The sequence below is a fragment of the Aptenodytes patagonicus genome, chromosome 2 (genome assembly GCF_965638725.1).
Source record: "Aptenodytes patagonicus chromosome 2, bAptPat1.pri.cur, whole genome shotgun sequence".
NCBI lineage: Eukaryota > Metazoa > Chordata > Aves > Sphenisciformes > Spheniscidae > Aptenodytes > Aptenodytes patagonicus.
This window is the reverse complement of record NC_134950.1, coordinates 115,499,430-115,520,807: the sequence shown is the minus strand read 5'-3', so window position 1 is coordinate 115,520,807 and position 21,378 is coordinate 115,499,430. Positions and strand designations below refer to the sequence as shown.

The window sequence follows — 21,378 nt, the reverse complement described above, 5'->3', positions numbered from 1 at the left end:
ATTTCTACATAAGTTGTCAATTGTTTTATGATTACTACACATCAAATCTCATCGTCAGATGTGAAGGTGCTGTTAGTGATCAAACACTGGTCTAGTTTAGATAAGTCTAATGGGGGGGGGGAATCTCTTTCCCATTTTCCCTGTCTCAGAAATTCTGCAAACAGGCAAATTTTATTTAATAAAGTAAATACTACTGCTTGCTTAGACTCATCCTGAATCAATGCCACTTACTGAAGATGAGTAATACTGATTTGTAACTCGGGCTTTCATTCCAAACTGATGCTGATGGTAGTCTGCTCACTGTTGTGTGTTTTCTTGCACTTTATTGTAGAAACACAATAATATTTATTTGTGGAAGAAAAAGTAGTAGTACCTTAGGATACAATTTGAAAGAGTTTGGTATGATGCAGGGTTTTATTTCTTTGAGAATATGGGGATGTATTATTCATTAGTGGCAAAGACTTACCTGAATGATGCAAGGTATCCCAAAGACTGCTAATAGGAGTATTATTGTATAGGCTCTCCTATATCCTCTTTAGGTCATATACGGTGCTAAAGAATGGTTTTATTGAGGGTTTATAAACATTTTCCTGGTTTTGGTAGATCTGTCTAGAAATCAGCTTGTCATTGATCTGGATATATAAGCCAGGAGAAGGACAAATTACTAAAATAAAAGGGTTAGTTTTGTTTATTTTGGAAGGTGCAATAAGCTGTTTCTTTGTGTGACTTCAAAAAAAGAAAGTGATTGTCACTAAGAGGTTTCAGCTATTAAATGTAATCTTTGATTAACTGAATTTTGTGTAATGTCTTGCAAGTCCTGGTGTTAAGTAAGTGTTTCTGCAATTTATCACACATTTTTACCAAATAAATTGTTTAAATCGGGTAGTGTTGACTACTTTGCAAACAGTAAATGGTTTACAGAAAAAGCATGTACAATATGCTGTGTGGCAACACTTACAAACTTGTGAGCTGGTACAGATTTGCTCAGATCTGCTCTTGCCTTGGTTAACCTATAAAATATGCTAAGACAGAGATTAAGTAATTTACCCTTGACTAAAGAATAGGGCTTGAACTCAGCAGATAACTGAGCTCATCTTTGGGGGGGCTTACCCAGAACTTCTTTGACTGCCTTGCTTATTTTGTGCCTTTCAGTGAAGATTAACAGTTATCATTAGAGCTTTTTAAAAAATGTATCAATATATAAAATAATTTTACAATTTCATTCTTAAGAGTTCTTTGGATGTCAGTGCATCTCACAGGAGCAGACCAAGTACCTCCAGAAGGAGAGATCTTGTGGTGTGTAGCCTGGAATGAGCATGCTTTGTGTTCACATTATAATGTTTTCTGTGTCTACTTACTAAAGCAGTAGTTTGGTGAAAGCGTGCTTCTTTATAGAAAATGTTATTAATTGGACTGCTCTAATGATTGATGTAATCAAACACTTTGTGATAGCAAGTTTGAGGGCTCAAAGAAAGTGTTAAGTGTTCTGTCTTGAAGATAACTTCAAGTTTGAAGGGAGTTAGTCTCTCCAGTCTCTCTTCTAATGTCCTCAAAAAAGAAGTAAAATAAAGTGGCAAAGGTTGCGCATCAGCCTTGATAGGTACAAAGATGTTGCTAAGTTATGGCAGGAAACCTTTTTTCTCAATTATGTTGCGATGTTAGTCCTTCAGTCAAGGTTGGAATACAAACAGAAATTTTACTTTTTCAGAAATAGGTATTTCTGTATATTTTGTGGTATTCAACTTAAATATTTGTTAGTAGACTGTTAACTTATACCTTTACTTAACTGTTAAGTGTTGTGATGATAGTGATTATCTGAGTGATCTGTCTCCATTCTGATAGCAAGGTTGCTTATTGGTAGGTAATAATTAAAGATAAACTGTTTTAAAAAAAAAATCAGTTAAGTTGATTAAAACTGGTACAGTGTCTTATGGGTCCTGTACGGTAATACTTTTAGCAACACAAAAAGGTACCATAGTCTGTAAATTACATTAATAAATTATTTTTAATATAGTATGAATATTGGATATATTTAAAACTACTGAGATAATATGAAAACAGTATGAAATAATATGAACTAAACCTGGCCTATATTATAAACAAATATAAAATCTAAAACCACAATTTTTTTGTGTTAATTTGATCTCTAGAAGGAATTTTCAGATATATCAATAGACAAGAAGAAATTATTTTTCTTGTAATCCTCTCAGTAGTTCTCATGTTGAAAACTACACTGGGTAATACTCTAGCATGCTATTAGTATATCATGTAATGTTCTCAAACTACCTTCAATTTCTGTTTTGTTTTCTTTTTTAAGCTTAGGATGATACTAAGTAACATTTTGGATTGTGCATTACCTACAGTCAGAATAGCTAAGTTATACCTGTGAAATTTTAAATGAACTGGAAAAACACAAGCTTGCTTTGAAAACTTAAGATTGCTATGTTAAAAAAAAAAAAAAGAAAAAAGAATGTATAAACTCTACAAATTTTGCCGTTCTTAAGTGACAAGAAACATGGGGACACTGGCTAAACTATTATTACAAAGCTGTAAATGAAAACATAAGTGGTTTTGAAAATGTTAAGTGTTGTTGCGAGTTGCCAAATCTGGTAGACCAGCAGTCTCTTTACACACAGGTGGCCCTTTCATCCCACTATTCTTCCTTTTTCACACAGTTGCTCCTTCTGAAAACACCTTTAGCCCTCCCTTTCTCCACCTTTGATTCCTCCCCTGATCCCAAGATGCTGTTCCCCTGCATCCCGTAATGTCTTCCATGCCCTGTAGGCAGTAACCTCCCTCAGTCTGTAAGGTGCCCTGGAGAGCCCCCGCATTGTGATGGGTTTCACACCTTGACAGTGGGGCTGACTGATGGTCCTCTGGACTCCTTTGCCTGTGTGGAGATGAGACTTTTATCACATAACCTAACAAATACTGTCTCAGTTTAACACAAGCTACTGTATGAGACTTTGCTTAATTACTTAAAATTCTATTACCAAAACCACATGAAATATTTCATATAACCTACTGCTGTCCAAAATTATCTCACTTTTCAGAAATTGGGATGCTGTTGGGGGGGGGGGGAATAGCTTTTATTAAAAAGTGTTCCGGCCTCAGAATGCCCTTTACATTGGATAAACAGCATTCCTTCATATATAAATTTTCATAATTAGTAGAATATGTTTTCTTGTAATTTCCTTAAGTCTTTTTAGACTTAATTTAAGCTAATTTTTATCTCTTGTTTTTTATTTCATGATTTTAATTTCATTTTCTTTTACTTCAGTATGACAGTGCTAAGGATAGATCTACAAGATACTCGGTCCCTGTATGTTAACACTTTGCATGTCTTTGAGTGAAGACTGCTTTTGTGCTTTGTTATTAAGGTGTAATGACACTAACTTGCTACTTTATTGATTTAAAAAAATAGATAAATTTGTACTATCATACTTTCAGACCTAGAATAGCAGTACGATTCTAACGCTTTCCATAGAATGCATGTATAAACTTTCTCTGGGAGAAAATCTAATGAAGTCGCATATTACAGACAGCTGTCTTATAGTAAGCACTTTTTAGTATTTATGTTATTTCTAAACTTTGTAGTGAAGTGACATATACAGATTAGACTTAGAAGACATACTTTTTTAAAAAGTGTGTGTATACATATATTTGTATTCTCCATTTCCATATAGAAACTTTAACTTAAATCTAATGGAAAATTATTTCAGTCCTGAGAAAAAGCAGATGGTTTGTATACCTTTACTTAAAAAAAATTCCTTCTTATTGTTATGAAATGATAGTAGAGTGCATCACATCCTCGTTGGTATTACACCAAGTAAGATTTGTGTTTGTCTCCTTAGGCAAAGAAAAGCACCAAGTACCACTAAAAAGAACATGCAAGCAGCTTACAAAGCTGAATTTGTTTCAACAACAGTGTTATCTGAATTAGCTACAGATAGGCAACCACAACATAGTGCTTAAAATAGTCTGTAATGTTAAGCTTTTTTAGTTTGTTTATTGGTTTTACATTTTTTTTTTGTGAAATGGCTTAAGCCAAGTCTGTATTAATCAGAGATAAGGTTGGTTAGTTTCACTTATCAGTTCTCTTTTTACTCAGCGATAGAAGTATGGCCTATTATTCTTATCATGTAATTAGAATTTTCTGTGGTGTTTCTGTTGTAGGTGATAAATATCTTAAATTCTTATGTTTGACTTCTTTATATTGTAAGATTGAAGATGCTGTTATATAGTCGTATTAATTTTCTAAATTTTATTCTTAGAGTCATGCTTACAGTGAATCTCATAGTTCAAAGAAGAAAGCTGCTTATTCCCGTAAAGATTTATTGGTTAGTTTTCTACTATGATATTTATTATAAATATACTGTGTAGAGTTACATACTAATACAGTTATGGATAAATTTACTAGCTTTCTGACATATGCATAAATGTTTTCAGGAAAAAAGAAACCTCTAGCATTGACCAAATTCTGACCTGAAGTTGTGTTTGAAACTGTGCTCATGGCAGTGGAATCCCATGAATGGAATCAGCTAAATAGAAATCATGTTCTGTTGGAGGCCTGTGGAAGGCTCTTGGAAATATTTAAAAGTGGCACTTCTCTGTGTTAAAGTTTATTCAGTCAGGATGGAGATATGTGCTCTATTATTTACACTTTGTCCCCAATCAGTTAGATATATTTTAAATGTAGATGTAAAGCAGATTGAATTTACCATAAGCCTTGACGTTAACCCACTGAACTGTTGAGAAAGGCATGTGGATTTATTGTGATCTTCCAAAAACTGTTCTAGAAAGTTCAGTGTGTAACGTGAATATAGTGCCAAGAAATGCTGTATTTTTGATGTAATTTTTCATAGGGATTTGGCACTGATGAAATAGCAGTTGCATTGAGGGTTGGGGGAGTTAGAGCAGCAGTGGACACCTGTGTTGAGACAAGGCTGAAATAATTTTTATATTTACTTATTACTTGTATTATAGCATTTCTCTGTGCACTTTTGAGGTGCTATTTTCCTGTTCCCTCAGTTCTTAAATGAGTAATACAAATCTTTCTGCCTCCTATGGCCTATTGAGATAGAAAGTGCTACTTTCTGAAAGCACGGCTTTTTGCCACATCTTCATCTCTGTTTTCCTTCTTTATATGTGTATATCACATTTTTCCTCACATACAAATATATATGCAATCTGTGTAGGAAGTGTCAAAAAATAACAGAAATAAGCCAAAGTATAATTGCTAGGCTTTCAGCATGGGCACTTGGTGTAAAGAACAGTGGTAGGATACAGACTAATGCTGATCACGTAAACATCCATCCCCTATTAAACTCTCTGGAATTTCTGTCCTTTTTCTCTCCCCAAATGCTCTGATTGAGGATGGTATCTAATGGAAGAAAAGAGCAAGCAAGTCATTGTACTAATTACTAGAAAGTTTTGTCAAATATGTTTTTCATTTATTTCATGCTGCACTTGTCAGGGTTTAGATAAACTTTTCAGGGTTTTCTTATTTATTAGGGAGAAAAGCCAAAACTATTTACTCCTTTGGTTGGGCAGGACATTAAAATACAGGTAATGCTGATATACAGAGTACATAAGTAGGTTTGGGTTTTTTGCACTTGCTTCAGAAAGTTACATGGATTTTGAGTTAACCGTAGGGAAAATTTTTACGTTCTGTACAAGTTCTAAGCTTGGGAACATTTGGACAATGTCAAGATAGAACTTTTATTTACAAGATCTACAGATGTGACCTTTGTTTTCTCTTCTTTTTTCCTCACACAGAGTGGAATTTACTATGATCAAAGAAATTATAGCAGCCTTAGATATAGTAAACCAGTTCCTTCCTACCATACTCGGGTCTGTCTCGTCTTTCTATATTAATTTTTTAATGTATATAAAATACATATATTTGGTTTTGCTTACTTATGCTATAAGAAGCAAACTTTTCTCTCTTTCCTTCTGTAACACTGCAAATTATTACAGCTAATACTAGTTACAATTGTATTTCTTGCTTTTAAGGGTTGCCTTTTATAAAATGAATGGTTAACATGCAAGTTACTGTATTCTGCATATGTGGGGTTTTAAATTTAAAATAGCTTCTGTTTCATGATTGCTGTATGATATAAAGAAAACAACTAGCAGCTGTGACACTTGCTTTTTCAAAGTCCTGTTTTTAAAAAGCAACAACAAAAAGTCTTAAGTTTAGTGCCAACGTACTACTTTCTTCTACAGTAAAATAAATGATAAATCAGTGGTCTGTTGTGAGATGGGTAGTATATTCCAGTACCTGCAGCTACTGTCATGGTCAGGTTTAAATAAGTAGCTAGAGGAAATTGACGTGTCTTTTGAAAATTACTTAATTTCTTATCATTCTTGTCTACAAATCTTCTGATAAAAATACTAGATTGCTTTAATGTTTTAGATTATGATTTCAAAGATAATGGGTTTTCTTGGAATGTTTATCCACACCTTTCTTGAAGTTCCTGTCTATTATAGACGTAAAATTTAGTATTTCAATCTTTCAGAACTCTTGGGGAATACAGAGCAATAGGTAAAAAAATTAATGTACACAGAAAAAGTGTTTCTGACTTTTCCTATTCTTCACACTACAGTCGTCTTCTCTATACAGTGATCCAGTGGCAACAACTAGGAGTTACAGGGTTAGTACAATGTAAAGTAATATCTTACTTATCTTTTAGATGTTTGAATGGCATTCAGAAATATAAAATTACACTTTTCTTCATAGGTGTCTCCTTCTGTAAACACTGGTTTGATAAGAAGTATCAGTTTGGTTCGTAAGCACCATTTGCATGGTTGCCTTAAATTTGTATTGTACGGCCATGAGGCTTGACAGCATTTCATGTGCATTTTTTTTCATATTTTTAATAAAGCTGCAGCCTGTGTGTGTCATTTTGTGGAGGCATTCAGTTTAATGTTTTTAACATTGCTAAATTGCCTCTTTAAAGTATTTTAGTAGTTGCTGTTTTACTGATCTTTTTACAGATGAGCATAAAATTTATGAATACAACAATGATGTTGAAGAACACTGGGGTTAGAACAAGTTAATCCAAGCATACTAAATAACAACTGCATGTATAATACTAAAAAAAGTATTTAAAGAAGTTAAGCTAAGTATTTGAACGTGAAAAATGGTTGTCAGGAGATTACAGAAATTTGTTGTAAATACACTTTAAATACTTTCAAATAAGATGCCATATGTAAATGTAATAGTCATACAAAAATGTAATAGGATGAAAATCTAATCTGCATCTTTACAAAATAAAAAGTAGCTAGAAGTGCCATAAGAATGGCTAAGCTCTACAAAAAGTTGTTGTCTTTAAAAAGTGACATGCATGCCTGAAACTTCATGCCTTTTGCTGCTACAACAGTTGAAATCCAACTTATACTGCCATTTAGAGTCATGCTAAACCTATGTATGTAAATCGTCAAGTATTCTTACGTAATATTTTTATGTAGTTAGTGAGGTCTTGTTCTGCACTTGGATTGCAAACAGATAACTTTTTTGGCTTTGTGCTTAGTCTCCAGAAAACTAGAAGATCCAGTGAGAGAACGAGACCATTATAACTGCTATTACATATAATTCTAATATACATACTCTAATTTTTGCTAGAGATCTCTTATAGGTAGGGGGAAAGCAGCATGAGACTGTGGTTTGTTTTTTTTATTGTGTTGCCCAGAGCTGCTTTTATTATCCACTGCATAAATAGATTTCAGCCTTGCACCTTAGAATCATGGAATCATTTAGGTTGGAAAAGACCTTTAAGATCGAGTCCAACCGTAACACATTCTCCTTTTCAGGAAAACTTGTGTGGGTGAGCACAAAGTAAAACTGACAAGTATACAATATAGCTTCAGTTCCCAGGGTGGATTAAAACTTGTGAAGGCTTCAGAACAGTGAAAACCAAATTGCAATTTAAATATTTAATTTAATTTTCTTCTGAAAATAGTTAAGATTTGATAGTTTTTTAAAACTATTTGGCTATTTTTCAAGGAAATTCTTAGATTTATATTTGGAAAGAGACAACCCTAATAGTAGGAGGAAATGCTGCTGGAAATTTTTAAAAATTGTTCATTCTTTCAGAAAGTATGGTGTTAACTGGAAAATGCATAGATGGGGTAAGATAGAGTACAGTGTGTAAGAATTACAGTGTATAAGTGTGGCATAATTATTTCTGAGACTGAATATAAACGATGTTTCATTCCCTCTTTCTCAGGCATCTTTGTGTGGTGATGGATTACATAGCTCATATAGTTCTCGCACTGTAAGTGTAATAGGCTTTTGGTTGTTTCTTTTATTATCTTTGTTTTCTGGAGACAAAAATGTGAAAATTGTGAAAATTTCCTTCATAACTTTTCTTTAGCCGTCTGAATACAGTTATTCTTCAAGAGCAAGCTCAGTTCGAAGTAGTCCCGTGGTGAGCATTCCTCTTGCATGATTTGCTGAATGCTTTGATACTAACGCACAATAATTATGAGTATTTACACTGGGGATAATTTTACTGACCAACACAGACTTGATTTTTCAATTCTGCATCAAAAAAAAAAGTAATTTGTCAGAGATGTGATTTTTAGCAAGATGTAAAGTTCTAGCAGGAAGACAGTAAAGTGTAGAAGCAATAAGGAATTTGCTTTTCTAAACATCTTTTAAATGTTTGTAACGTATATAATTGGAAGCAATTGGAAACTGGAGTATAGTACGTTGTTGGAGTTACCACCTTATGTCACAATTACATGGCAGTAACATGAAACTGTTACTACAATACGTCTGAAAGTCTTTCTTTTTGGGAAGAGGACTAATGCAAACTTTGTTATATCATGCAGTAAGAAGTAGCTAGCTCATTTTTATGGTGACCAGTATTCAAAACTGAGAGAAATTTGTTCCTGGATCTGTATTGTGTTAAAAGGGTCATTCCAAAGATGGCTTTTCGTGCTGCAAAGTGATTTTAAACAGTTCTACCCTTTTTCTGCTGCAGAACAACTGTCTCAGTTTCATTGGTACAGCTGCTCATTTGTCATGCTACACAGAAAAGTAGATCGGTGTTCTGGTATAGGTTAAATTGAAATGTTCTGTCCTGTTTTCATTTTTCACATATTCTTAAAAATGTTAGCGACTAAACAAATAAAAACAGACTTGTCAGGGACTGGATGTTTTTAGCTACAAAAGATGTCAGAGTGAGTTTTTGAGGATGTAGGAAAAAGGGGATTTTGTTGTTGCTTTATGACGTTTCAAAACCGAAGAGGTATTAACATCCATCTCTAAAGTCTCTTGAGCTGTGAAAATACTACTTGTCTCCTTAGTTTCTCTTAACATTAAGATACATTTCTTAAAAGTATATACTTTATACGTATATAGGATTACATAGATCAGATCTCAGTGTATATATATGTGATACCAATAATGCCAAGGTCCAAGGTACCATTCACTCACACTAGTGAATGAGTTCAAAGTATTTATTTGAAATAATTCTGAAAAGGGTTTTGAGCAGATGAAGTAAAAATCTTTCTCATAAGTTAACTTTCACTTTCTACTGTTTCGATGGTTAATATTTTGGTTTCACTCTGGGTAGTGCATTGGAAGTCAGCTCAGTAGTCACTGGAAATCGAAGGAGAAAGTGGGAGAGAAGATGGAAACAGTAGAAAACACTGGTGAAAAACTGCATGGTGCATCTCCATCTCAAACTGTATCGGTTTTGATAAACCCGTTAAGAAAGATGTTAGAAATGCAAAAGGTACAGAAGGAGGAACAGTAAGGTTTCAGATATATGGACTTTTCAACAGCAAAGATAAGTTGGTTTTGAATGAAAAGAGCGCAGTGTTGTCATAGATTGATTGTAGCCCTTGAGTTGTTTGTTCTTTTGCTGTAAGCATAATTTATATAAGCAGAATTCTGTTCAGCATCTTTATACTTTGAAATGCAAATGAAATAAGAAAGTTTAGCCAATGTTGTGAAAATTTATTTAATTTGTCATTTTTTAAAAAACAAAGGTATTATTTAAAATATAGATATAGTTATAGCTGGAAAATTCTTTGTCAGAACATAACCAAGCAGTGACAAAAAACACAAATTCTGTAGTCCTAAGCATGCATAATCTGAGACAGGCATTCATCAGCAAACTGTTTTATATGTAACTGGTCATGTTTGCATAAAAAAATCTCACTATCCTTTAATCGGGATAAGATGAGGCTACATCACTCATGTACCTCAAGTACAAAGAAACTAAGAATTATTTTTTACAATGGTGAAAATGGGGTAAGGACAATATATTTTGAAACTGTTCATTTAAAGATTTTTCTTTCATATAATAACTTTTAAAACTAAATATAATATTCACAGTAAATTTCTGCCTTTTGAAGTGGAATGTTATCAATACAACACTCGATAAACCTACTCTTCTCATTAAATACTATGTTTAACGTGCATTTTTCTCAGTTAAATATTTCACTTGAATTCCCATGGCATTGTAATGACTGTAATGTGGTTAGATATATGTTGCCTTTTTTAGCAGTCATGTGTAGAATAACATTTTTTCTTCACCTTTTTAGGTGCCTGTCTGACATATAGCTTTGGGGAGTAAACTTGTCTTCTATTGTAAGGCCTCTTAAAATTTTGAATGAGAGGAGGCCCAGATCATATTCATAATTAGTAGTGTTGGGATTGTGTTGATTTGAAGAAAAGACATTTGTAGAGAAAAATAACTTTTATTTACCAACTTATGATTATATAATCTGGTTTTATGATCTACAAACCTTTTTTAAAAAAGGTAATTTTTGTAACTGTTTGGCACTATATTAGTACTAAGCCTTTTTGTATCTCTGTATTTTTTATATTACTCCAAATGAGGAAAATAAATCAATAATAAATGTTCATTGTTTTTAGTTTTAAATACTGTAAACTATAAGAATAATAAACATGTGAAGAGAGTGTTTAAGAACAATGCATATGCTGCCTAAAGTAGTCATATCAGTGTGGCACACATCTTATTCATGTAGACACATTTAAAATAGCAAAAATCTAAAAGAGTAAGATTTTCCAACTGTTAAACTGTTGGAAAAGCTAGAATAAATTGCAATAATGGAGATTTAAGTTAGGATTTCCTGTTTGTTCTTTTTAAATAAACTTCTGTTCATTCTGTGGTATCATCTTCAATTCTCTTTCACCCTTCTCCTTATCTTTTGAAGTCCTCTGATTTTTCTGATCAAAGTGAAACTGCTGCTGACTATTTTAGTCGTTCCAACCGCAGGGGAAGCATTGTTTCCGATGCAGATGATGTCCAAGGTTTGAATAGTGTGAGTGTAATGCTTCTTGTTATACTGTGGTGAATACAGCAAACTTACTAACTATGGATTTTCTTTTCATACTCTGAAAGAGTAAATACTGTAAAAGCGTTCAGAGTTACTTAACGGCAAATAGGTTTGAGGGATTGGGGTTGTTTTTTGTAGGGGATTTTGCCTGTTGCTAGAAGCATGTGACAAGTGTTAACACCTTGCATTTTTTGTGTGTGATAAGCTTAAGCATCTCTTCAATGTAAAATGTTGGGTTTTTTCTTGTGGGAATTACACAAGATCACCTAGACATTGTTATTTTTGGAATACTACTACTTGGTTGGGGGGGGGGGGGGGGGGGGAGAAATACTTAAAACTGTGCCCTTATTAGTGCATTTTTAGTGTTCATTCATCCCGGATGAGATTTTGTCAAGATCCATTACTGGAGCACACATTGTTGGCTATGCTCTTACACTGAATTCCAAGTCAATAGAGCACATTACAGGAAAATTATGACTGTTTTCTTGTGCATCCCTTTAGTCTGAACATTGTTTACGAGAAACCTAGCTGCCTTCTCTTCATTGCTGCTATAGGTTCTAGAAGCTGTTGTTACTTGCAGTCAAAACTTGTGTTTAATAGTGGAAAAAATAGGGAAATTTCTGTTCTTAGGCATGTCTTTGAAATAACAGTGTTGGCACATGCAGTAGGAGGAGAGGTTGAGAGAACTGGGCTTGTTTAGTTGGGCAAAGGGGATGCTACGTGGTGATCAGCAGCCTGCAACTGCTTGATTAGGTAAGAGCCAAACTCTTCATACCCGTGCCAAGCAGTGCAACAAGGGGCAGCAGCCTCACGCTGCAGCTTAGGAGGTTCAGATGAGCCACTGCAAGAAGCTCCAGAAGGTGGTTAGTGTTGCACTCTTGACAGGTTACAGCAAGGCTGGAGAACCTCCATCCTCAGGAGCTGGTGAGACTTAGCTAGATAAAGCCACAGCTAACCTGGACTGTTGGCAGCAGTTCTGCTTTGGAAGGGAGGTTGGACTAGGTGACTGCTAGAGTACCCTTACAACCACTGTTTCTATGATTCTGCATTTAGATGACTTAATCTTATAGTGCGATGTAACTTGTATTGTAATAATGCACGGTATTTATCGTCTGTCCATGCTCAAAGCATGACATAGACCAATCATTTCTCTGGTTTAAATTTTAGCTTTCTTTTTCTTCTCTAATAAAGCTGCTTTTCTGAAATTAATGCTCTGCTAAAAGAAAATGTGGAGGCTGAGACTGGCAATTATGCTACCTTCTCCGTTGCTTTTATCATTATTATGTATTATTAGATTCCAAAATTATGTTTTTATTTAAGTTATTCTAAATTGATACTTCAGATCAATTGGATTCTTAACATCATTTTACTGTCAAGTAGTGACAAATATTTGCACCTTATAATTTCAGTACATCATTGGAGATGATGAATTTGCCATGAAAATACAATGTTGCTTCTGTAGAAACCACAATAGAAGGAAAAAAGAAAGATCTCAAAGTAGCATTTGTTTCTAGTGTGATTATAGACTTCCAAATCTCTAGTCTCTGGGCTGGGAGAAAAACAGGTGTTTTTGGAGAAGCCAGATATTTGAGATACCATACTTAATGTATCATACTTGTTTTAGGAAGTATGGCAACATGTTAATGTCTTCATTTAATTCCACCTATTTTGATTCGTAGAAATGTGGAAAATATGGAAATCTACATTATAAGTTTGCAGTATCAGAGTTTCCTAGATAAGAAGTGGGGTGGTAGTTCTTTTGCTTAGGCTTCAATACGTAAAATATGAATTGAAATTATTTTGTAGGTTGCTGTTAATTAGTACACTTTAGTTATGGGCTTTTACCTGAATTGGTGTTGTCCTGATGTAATTGCAGGTTTCACTGAAGAGACTGAAGGAACAAATGTGTTTTCTAATAACTAGGACATTGACTGGTGTGTCTGAAGTGCATGTGCATGAAGCTTTGTTTGTTACGCCACCAAGTGTTGTAGTCACTACCCTGTTGAAATTAAAAATAGTGAAATGTGTTTTGTTGATCAGTACTTTAATATTGGTAATGACTTTTTAAAAAGTTTTTAAAAAGTTTCTGGTTTTACAAGCATTCATTTATTTTGCAGTTGAGGTAAAAACTACTTTTCAAGGCTGAATATTTTTTTCTTGTCTTGATCTATGCTAACTTCTGGAATTTCTTTTTTTATTATTATTTCATTTTTCGTTCCTAAATATTTCTTGGTATCTTTGAACAGAAGATGGTGATTCAGTAGTCCCTCATTGCAAAAGGTGTATTGTGATCACTTTCCCTTTTCTCTTTCAGCTGGAAGAAAAGAGTGAAAAATCACATTCAGAAATATTTTCAAGGGTAAGAGTTTTTAATTTAAAAATCATTGAAAGTCAGTGTTTAGTCATAAATTTACAAATACTAAAATAGTTCCAAAAGTATAAATATTTTTTTAATAGAGTGTATTTTAGTCATTTTTAAGAGCTTGCAAAGAGATATTTTTAGACATACTTTTTTATCTACAAAATTAATGCTTTGTCTTTTATTTCCCAAAGAAATAATTTTATTCTTTATTTTACTTTTAGCAAGTATTAGTTTCTTATAGAATTTGTTTTCTGTGTGAGAAATATTTAGCAGGAAAGGTCGAATTTTAAGAGGCTAGGGCTATAAGAATGCATATGCTACATTCCACTGGAAGCTTTCTTCTGAATCCTGGGTGGCAGAAATTATAATTTTTTAGAAATATTTTAAACTTCTCCAGTTTTTCAGCACTAATAGCCTCCTTATGGAAGTCTTCTGAACAGAAGACTCAAAACTGTGATGTTATGATAACTGATAAGTCATCAAAGAGAAACCAACATTTCACCGAGAACCACAGGATGGTTTGGGTTGGAAGGGACCTTTAAAGATCATCTAGTCCAACCCCCCTGCCATGGGCGGGGACATCTTTCACTAGATCAGGTTGCTTAAAGCCCCCTCCAACCTGACCTTGAACACTTCCAGGGATGGGGCATCCACCACCTCTCTGGGCAACCTGTGCCAGTGTCTCACCACCCTCAGCGTAAAAAAATTTCTTCCTTATGTTGAATCTAAATCTACCCTCTTTCAGTCTAAAACTGTTGCCCCTTGTCCTGTCACTACAGGCCTTGGTAAAAAGTCTCTCTCTGCCTGCCTTATAAGTCTCCTTTATATATTGAAAGGCCCCAATAAGGTTTCCCTGGAGCCTTCTCTTCTCCAGGCTGAACAACCCCAAATGCAAAGCCCTGTGTTGTGCTGGAAAAAATTCAAAGGAAAATATTGCCTATAAGCTAATATTAAGAAATGGTAAAAACAAGAGAGGAAAGTGTTCTATGACTGTGAAGCAATTAATAAAGAGTAATGTCAAGTATACCAGAAATGACAGTATGATTCCTGATACAATGTTTTTCCCTTTTAAGCCATCATCTCGCAATTCAGTAAGTGCAACTCCTCTGAGTGGCAACTCATCTAGGAGAGGAAGTGGAGACACGAGCAGTTTGGTGGATCCTGATGCCTCCCTCAGTGAATTACGGGTAAACTGCATTTTCCGAGAATTTGGAGATAGTTTAAAATTGTATTTGTGGTTAGCAGGAATTTTTCTTTGCTACAAAACTTCTGGTTTCTTAATAGTAAGAAGAAGTTATGAGGGTGTAATTTTTATCACAAAAGATTTCTGTATTTATCTTGGTAACTGTATTTGTGTTTATAAATACTTATGGTGCTAACAGTTTAGCTTATATTAAAATAAGACTTTCTTTATGTCAAATTTGAAATGATTCTGTCCTATTTGAGATGGCTTGGATTCAGGGCTATAAACAAAATCTTAATTTCCATCAAGTTGTGAATTAATTATGATTTCTGTGAATTATTGCAGGCGCTGGCATATGACAGAAATGCATGTAAACCTCATAATGCTTTTTTGACTATAAATTATTTCCCCATACTTCTTATGCAATGGTTCATTCCTATGTCCTGCAGGATATCTATGATCTTAAGGACCAGATACACGATGTAGAAGGGAGATACATGCAGGGACTTAAAGAACTAAAGGTATCAGGGCTCTTCCCAAGCATGCATTCTGTATGGGTATTTTTGGGTAATGGAGATACTACTGGTTCCACTAACTATATAAGGCTTTACTAACAAGTTTTTAAATTTCTTTAAAGCATGTATCTAACTTTTAATGCATAGAGAGCATCAGCTTAAATTTGTCATGCGAGTAAATTAAGATGATTTAAATGTACATGAGATCGTATATGTTCATTATTTGATTTATGTTAAAATAGTATTAAACTTTCATATTTTTAGCAGGTCTTTTCTGGTAAGATAATGAGAGGTTCAACTTATATTTTTCAGAGCTTTATTAGCAAATAAATAGATATTCAAAATAATTACTGTGTATTGAATGGGGAAGAAAGAAATGGGATATAGTTATGATAAGGAACTTAAGAAATTGAGAATTAGTCTTCCAAGTTTCAGCAAATACTACATCTTATAAAGCAAAACCAAAGTAAGAATTTTGAAAGACGTGCTGAAACTAATCTGGGCAGGCACATTGCTTGCAGGAGAAGATTAATTTTGTTTTAATCCTTCACCATTATGAAATGGTTTTTTTATGCTTATGGTTTACATTCCCATTATCTTTATCTAAATTATAGGTTGGTATTTTCAGTATTAGGTTAATAAGATTTGTCTATATTTTGGCTTGTTTAAATTAGTATGTATGCTTTTCTTTTGTAAGTTTTCACACCATTAACAGTTGCAGTTAATTTAAAGTATGATTATTTCCCCTCTTCTGTTGAAGGGAAACTGAATACAGCAAATGATGTGGCTTACAAATCTTTTTCAGGATATTTTTTCTGTTCTCTTTCCTGTTACCTAATTGTGAATGATTCCATGTGAAAGTAGAGATCTTTCCATATTTGTTTTATATCCATATAGAGACTGAATTTAATGAATGCTGCTTGTACTAGAGCATGTAACAGTGATGTATTTAACAGCTTCCTTGAATTTCCTTGATTAAACAACATATTAGATGGTATAGTAAAGAGAAAATATGTAATATGAGCTGTTCAATGTAGCAAAAATTATTTCTTCTTTAGAGGATAAGTAACTTTGAATCTGATAGCCATATGCTCAGTTGAAGTATGTCTTGTTTTAATCATATTGCCATATGAATATTAAAAGGCCATCAAGAGCAGTAGATTACAAGATTATTAGTCATAGCTATGATTGTATTAAATATGAATAAAATGTGAGATTGCTTCATATTTTCAGAATGCATCTAACTCACGCTTTTGCATGTTTGCTAGCATCTCATGACTACTGTTCTGAATCATTACTAATGTGCTATTATTTATTGTAATCCATTACAGTTACCAAAAAGCACAGGTGTGCAATAGTAAGACCTTGATCTATGCTTGGCTTACAAAATTGAATTGCATTTTATGCTATTGTTAATACTGAATAATATGTTCCTAAGTTAATTTGCCTTCCATAGAGATTCTTTCAGGAACCCTTCTTTCTAATTAGGAAGGTATTGCCTTTTTGTTAACTTCTGCTTTAGCGGTTTTGTCTTGTGTATGTTAGAAGAATCATAGAATCATTAAGGTTGAAAAGACCTCTAAGATCGAGTCCAACCGTCAACCCAACACTACCATGCCCGCTAAACCATGTCCCTAAGCGCCTCATCTACGCGTCTTTTAAATACCTCCAGGGATGGTGACTCAACCACTTCCCTGGGCAGCCTGTTCCAATGTTTCACCACTCTTTCAGTAAAGAAATTTTTCCTCATGTCCAAAGAGTTACTAGAGTAACTAGTTTACTATCCAAGAGTTACTACGATACCTGCTTTTACACTTTTTAAGTGTTTTTTCAGTGGTTGAGTAACAGTGATTTGTTACTACCTTCATATCTCTGTGGTTGCCCATCCCTCATGCTGCTAAGTGTGGTTTATTCTGCAGATTTGTAGCCAGGTAAAAACTCTAATGTGGATAGTTCTGATTTAGTTAGGTCTTCAAATCTTTTCATGTCTCAGTTTGAGTTGATTCTTTCTATATTCCCTTTCTCAGTTTTGTTGATTCGTTCTATATTCCCTTGGATCAACTAGAAAGGAATACTTTTTCTTTCCTCAAAATTTTTCTTTTATGCAGTTAACAGAGCACTCTTTTGATGTGTGCTGGGTTTAATCATCCTGTTCTAGCCAAGCAGGCTAATTTGTATAGCCCTTTGGCTTTACTGATAGAATTGTGGGTGGCATTTCTTCATAGCTTTAGGTTATGAGCAGAGCCGCCTTATCCATTTTCATTCCAGCCTATTCCTACTGCTTCATCCTTAGGCATCCCACTGCCTCATTCAAGCATTTCAGAAATTCTTCCAAATCCATATTATTTCTCACCAAACTGGAAGATTACTGAAACTACATGGAATTCTTGAACCACAGGGAATGTGTGTAATAATACTTGACTCGAAAAGAAGGAACAGTTCCAAAGAAGCCTTAGTAATGTTCCAGTATTTTTAACTGGTTGGAGACTCTTAGGCATGGCTTGGTTTCTTTCTGGGAAACAATTCTCACTCTTCTGTTTCAAAATCAGTTTATTCCTCTTCCATAACTGCAGTTTTTTTTCCCCCGTTAACTTGTTGATTAATGATGCTTTAATCCAATCTTCTAAACCTAGTCTCCTCTTTAAGGCTCGAGTCCTGGAGCACATGGCATACAATAAGAGGCTGAAACAACTGGATTTGGCAAGTCTTGGGGGGGTGGGCAGCAGTATCATTGCTGTTTTCAGCTGCCTAATAGGAGGGTGTAGAGAAGACAGGGCAGACTCCTTTCAGAGGTGCACAGTGACAGGGCAAGATGCAACAGTCAAAAGTTGCACTGTAAGGGCAGAAATTCCAATTAGACCTCAAGAAAAAGACTTTTCTCAAGGAAGGCCGTCAAACAGTGGCACAGGTCGTCCAGCCAGGTTCTGCAGTCTACATCCCTGGAGATACTTAAAATGAACTTGCGGATGAGCTGTGAGCAGCCTGATCTTAGTTGGCCCTGTTTATTTAGGAGATTGGACCAGATGTCATCCAGAGATCTGCCAACCTAAATTACTAGGTGACCCCACTCACCACACTCACAGAAACAATCAAATTAGAATTTTTTCTAGTCGTACTTTTCGTTAAATTTTGTATCTCCCCATAAAAGGACTATAGCATTCATTTTAATTCTAGTATTTTCTTTTTTTTCCTCTAAATTGAATTATTCTTTGAAAGTCTTTGGAAGGTTTACTGTCTCTGACACTTTGTTTTACCAATCTTTACAAGATTTGTCATGTTTACACCGTCACAAAAAATGTTTTCTCTAGTTTTAATCTAAAACTTAAGAATTACTTGAGTGCACTTGTGTTCTTTATTTTTTCATTTTCTTATATCTTATCATGAATCTTCTTTTGCTGTTTGCTATTTACTGCTTCCCAGATGATAATGGTACCTTTCTTATCTACTTACATTGTCTTGTCTCTTCTGATCTGTAGTCTATCAGGATATGCCTTAAGTTATTTTTTCTCATGTTTCTAAAATACTGTTTTTCTCCAGCACAAAATTCCAGAATTTAGTGAATGGAACAGAGTTCTAAATACATGGGACTATGATAAAATTATAAAAGATAAAATATGTATTTTAAGGACGGCTTTCTCAAAATGGGGATTTATAACATGGAATAGGGTTTGGGGGTTGGGTTTCTTAAGTTTTCTTAGGAAACTTAGATTGTTACCACCCTCTCCTCTAACATCTTAGTCCTTAGTCCTACTGTTCTGTTTTCTAGAAAACCCAAGCCTCGTGCCGTTCCTGTGCTAGTATTTCTACTGTCATGATACAAATAATTTAACATGGAGGTTATGCTACCTATGCCTTCAAAGAACAGATTACATTAAATACTAGGGGATTTGTAGTAGGGCACAGATCTACTTTGGAAAGGGAATGGCTTAATAGTTCTTTTTCAATTCTAAAATTAGGACTCTGAAACTCTATTTTTGTATTTTTAAAAGCATGCGTATTGAAATCATTGCATGTTTAAAAGTGTCTGGAGTGATAGTTGTTCTAATATTTGGATAGTTGACATTTGTTACAGTACTGAGAAAAAAATTATAGGATAAAATCATTTTGGTAAACGTGAGGGAATTCCGTAAGAGGGTATATAGCAAGGCATATGTGCACCTTCAGGTAGAGAATCAGGCATGTGAATCTTTACATGCTTTTTTTTTTTTAAATCTTAGTAAGAAATAGAAAGACAAAATGTCTGCTTAAACAGAATCATTATTACTTAAAAAGTGTGACTACCTTAAGACTTTGAATCTGAGGTACAGAATGCTACTTAAATAATGAGCATTAGGTTAAAGCTACTCTTAGCGATATTTCTGTGACCTTTTTCAGTCATGTAATTGTCTGAGTTCTGACAGGTTTGTTGCCTCATTCTGAAGTGTATTCTTGTGCATGCATTGTAAATACAATAAAGCTGTGATATTACTACTTTATCCCTGTGAGTTAAGTTGTGAAGGTAGCAGAGTAGAAAATGCAAGTGGAATATTATCTTGTAATTTTCATACTTTTGTAATGATAACTTTTTATTGCTGTGTATGACTTAACCTGAATAATGGAAATTGAACTGTGACTTGGTATTTCTAAAGAGAAGACATGAATAATAACTCAGAAACAAAAATGGTTGCGTACTTTTACTGTATAACTGATAGCACTCTTCAGCATTATGGTGGTATTTTAACATTATAACAATGCATCAAAAAGTTAGACTAATGTAAGCCTTTCTACTATCTATAGGATTCACTAGCTGAAGTTGAAGAGAAGTACAAGAAAGCTATGGTTTCCAATGCTCAACTAGACAATGAGAAAAACAACTTGGTTTACCAAGTGGATACTCTAAAGGATGTCATTGAGGAGAAAGAAGAACAGATAGCAGAGTTCTATAGGGAGAATGAAGAGAAGTCAAAGGTACTGATTTTTAAGACTTTTTCTGATTATAAAGATAAACATTAGAAGCCTGGACTACCTTAAACAGTTGAAAACTTTTGGATTAGTAGAAAAGTCTGTCTATCTCAGTGGCCAAAGATGTTTTGCGTATTGTGTTTTGGTTTTTAAATTAAAAAAAAAACACACACCCCCTGAAACAAACCAACCACCCCCAAAAAAAACCCCAAACAAACCCCAAAACATATCCCAACCCCCCCACCCCAATTAAATGCAAATTAATTGCATTTAATTAATGCAGTACACTAATGATAAAATACACATTTTAATCAAATAAGACATGTTCAGTCCTACTTTCTTGGAAAGGGAAGATCTGTGTGGCAGCTTTTTCCAGCAATAGTTAGATAAATTCAGTATCTGAGCTTTTCTCATTAATATTGTGCTTAAACCTTTATGGCATCTTTTCTCTCCACTCTAGATTTTATTAAATAAAATCTTCTGTATAGTAAGTATCTGGAGAACTTACCTAAAACACTGATTCTGTAGTTTTTAGCCACTTGGTAGGTAGAATTTCTCAAATTGTTGTAGTAATTTCTTAGGTAATGTTATGTTAAGTGCTATTACTAACTTTTTAAAACTTCGTAGTGAAAATAAGTGTCAAACCCAAAATAAATAAGAATAAATCATGAATTTATTTAATATAGGAATTGGAAAGACAGAAACACACGTGCAGTGTTCTACAGCATAAGCTGGATGAACTTAAAGAGGGCCTTCGACAGAGAGATGAATTGATAGAGGTATGTTCATATGAGATAGTGTATGATAGAACTTGTGCAAATAAATATGGTGTAAAATTTGAATGGGAACAGCTATCATACACAAAATGAGCTTAAATATAATCTCGCATTTTTAAGAAAGAATTTATCTTGTGTTAGTGGGTAGAAGTTAAGCTATCAATCTCTCAATTCATAAAGTTGAAGATGTCTCTGCAAGGTTTTCAAATGTGTAAAATCCTTAATTCCTGTGAAAATTGTGGTTCTTTCATGAATGTTCCTTGTATCTTTCCTTCCTTGTGA

General features: G+C 34.1%; 1 protein-coding gene across 21 annotated transcripts in view; it reads left to right on the top strand.

The window, feature by feature from the left end:
- The window catches only part of LRRFIP2 (LRR binding FLII interacting protein 2), a 59,928-nt gene that overhangs the window by 25,173 nt on the left and 13,377 nt on the right, over positions 1 to 21,378 (top strand). For 6 of the 21 annotated variants that reach the window (XM_076330806.1, XM_076330811.1, XM_076330808.1 and 3 more), the window contains 14 exons: positions 1,231 to 1,296; positions 3,281 to 3,322; positions 4,275 to 4,340; positions 5,779 to 5,853; positions 6,609 to 6,656; positions 6,743 to 6,787; positions 8,232 to 8,279; positions 8,379 to 8,432; positions 11,197 to 11,304; positions 13,634 to 13,678; positions 14,755 to 14,868; positions 15,314 to 15,385; positions 20,156 to 20,326; positions 21,007 to 21,099. In XM_076330806.1, coding sequence (XP_076186921.1) covers positions 1,231 to 1,296; positions 3,281 to 3,322; positions 4,275 to 4,340; positions 5,779 to 5,853; positions 6,609 to 6,656; positions 6,743 to 6,787; positions 8,232 to 8,279; positions 8,379 to 8,432; positions 11,197 to 11,304; positions 13,634 to 13,678; positions 14,755 to 14,868; positions 15,314 to 15,385; positions 20,156 to 20,326; positions 21,007 to 21,099 — 1,047 coding nt within the window. The remainder of the gene's footprint in view (positions 1 to 1,230; positions 1,297 to 3,280; positions 3,323 to 4,274; positions 4,341 to 5,778; positions 5,854 to 6,608; positions 6,657 to 6,742; positions 6,788 to 8,231; positions 8,280 to 8,378; positions 8,433 to 11,196; positions 11,305 to 13,633; positions 13,679 to 14,754; positions 14,869 to 15,313; positions 15,386 to 20,155; positions 20,327 to 21,006; positions 21,100 to 21,378) is intronic. The other 15 variants (XM_076330815.1, XM_076330810.1, XM_076330807.1 and 12 more) reach the window with 8 other exon arrangements.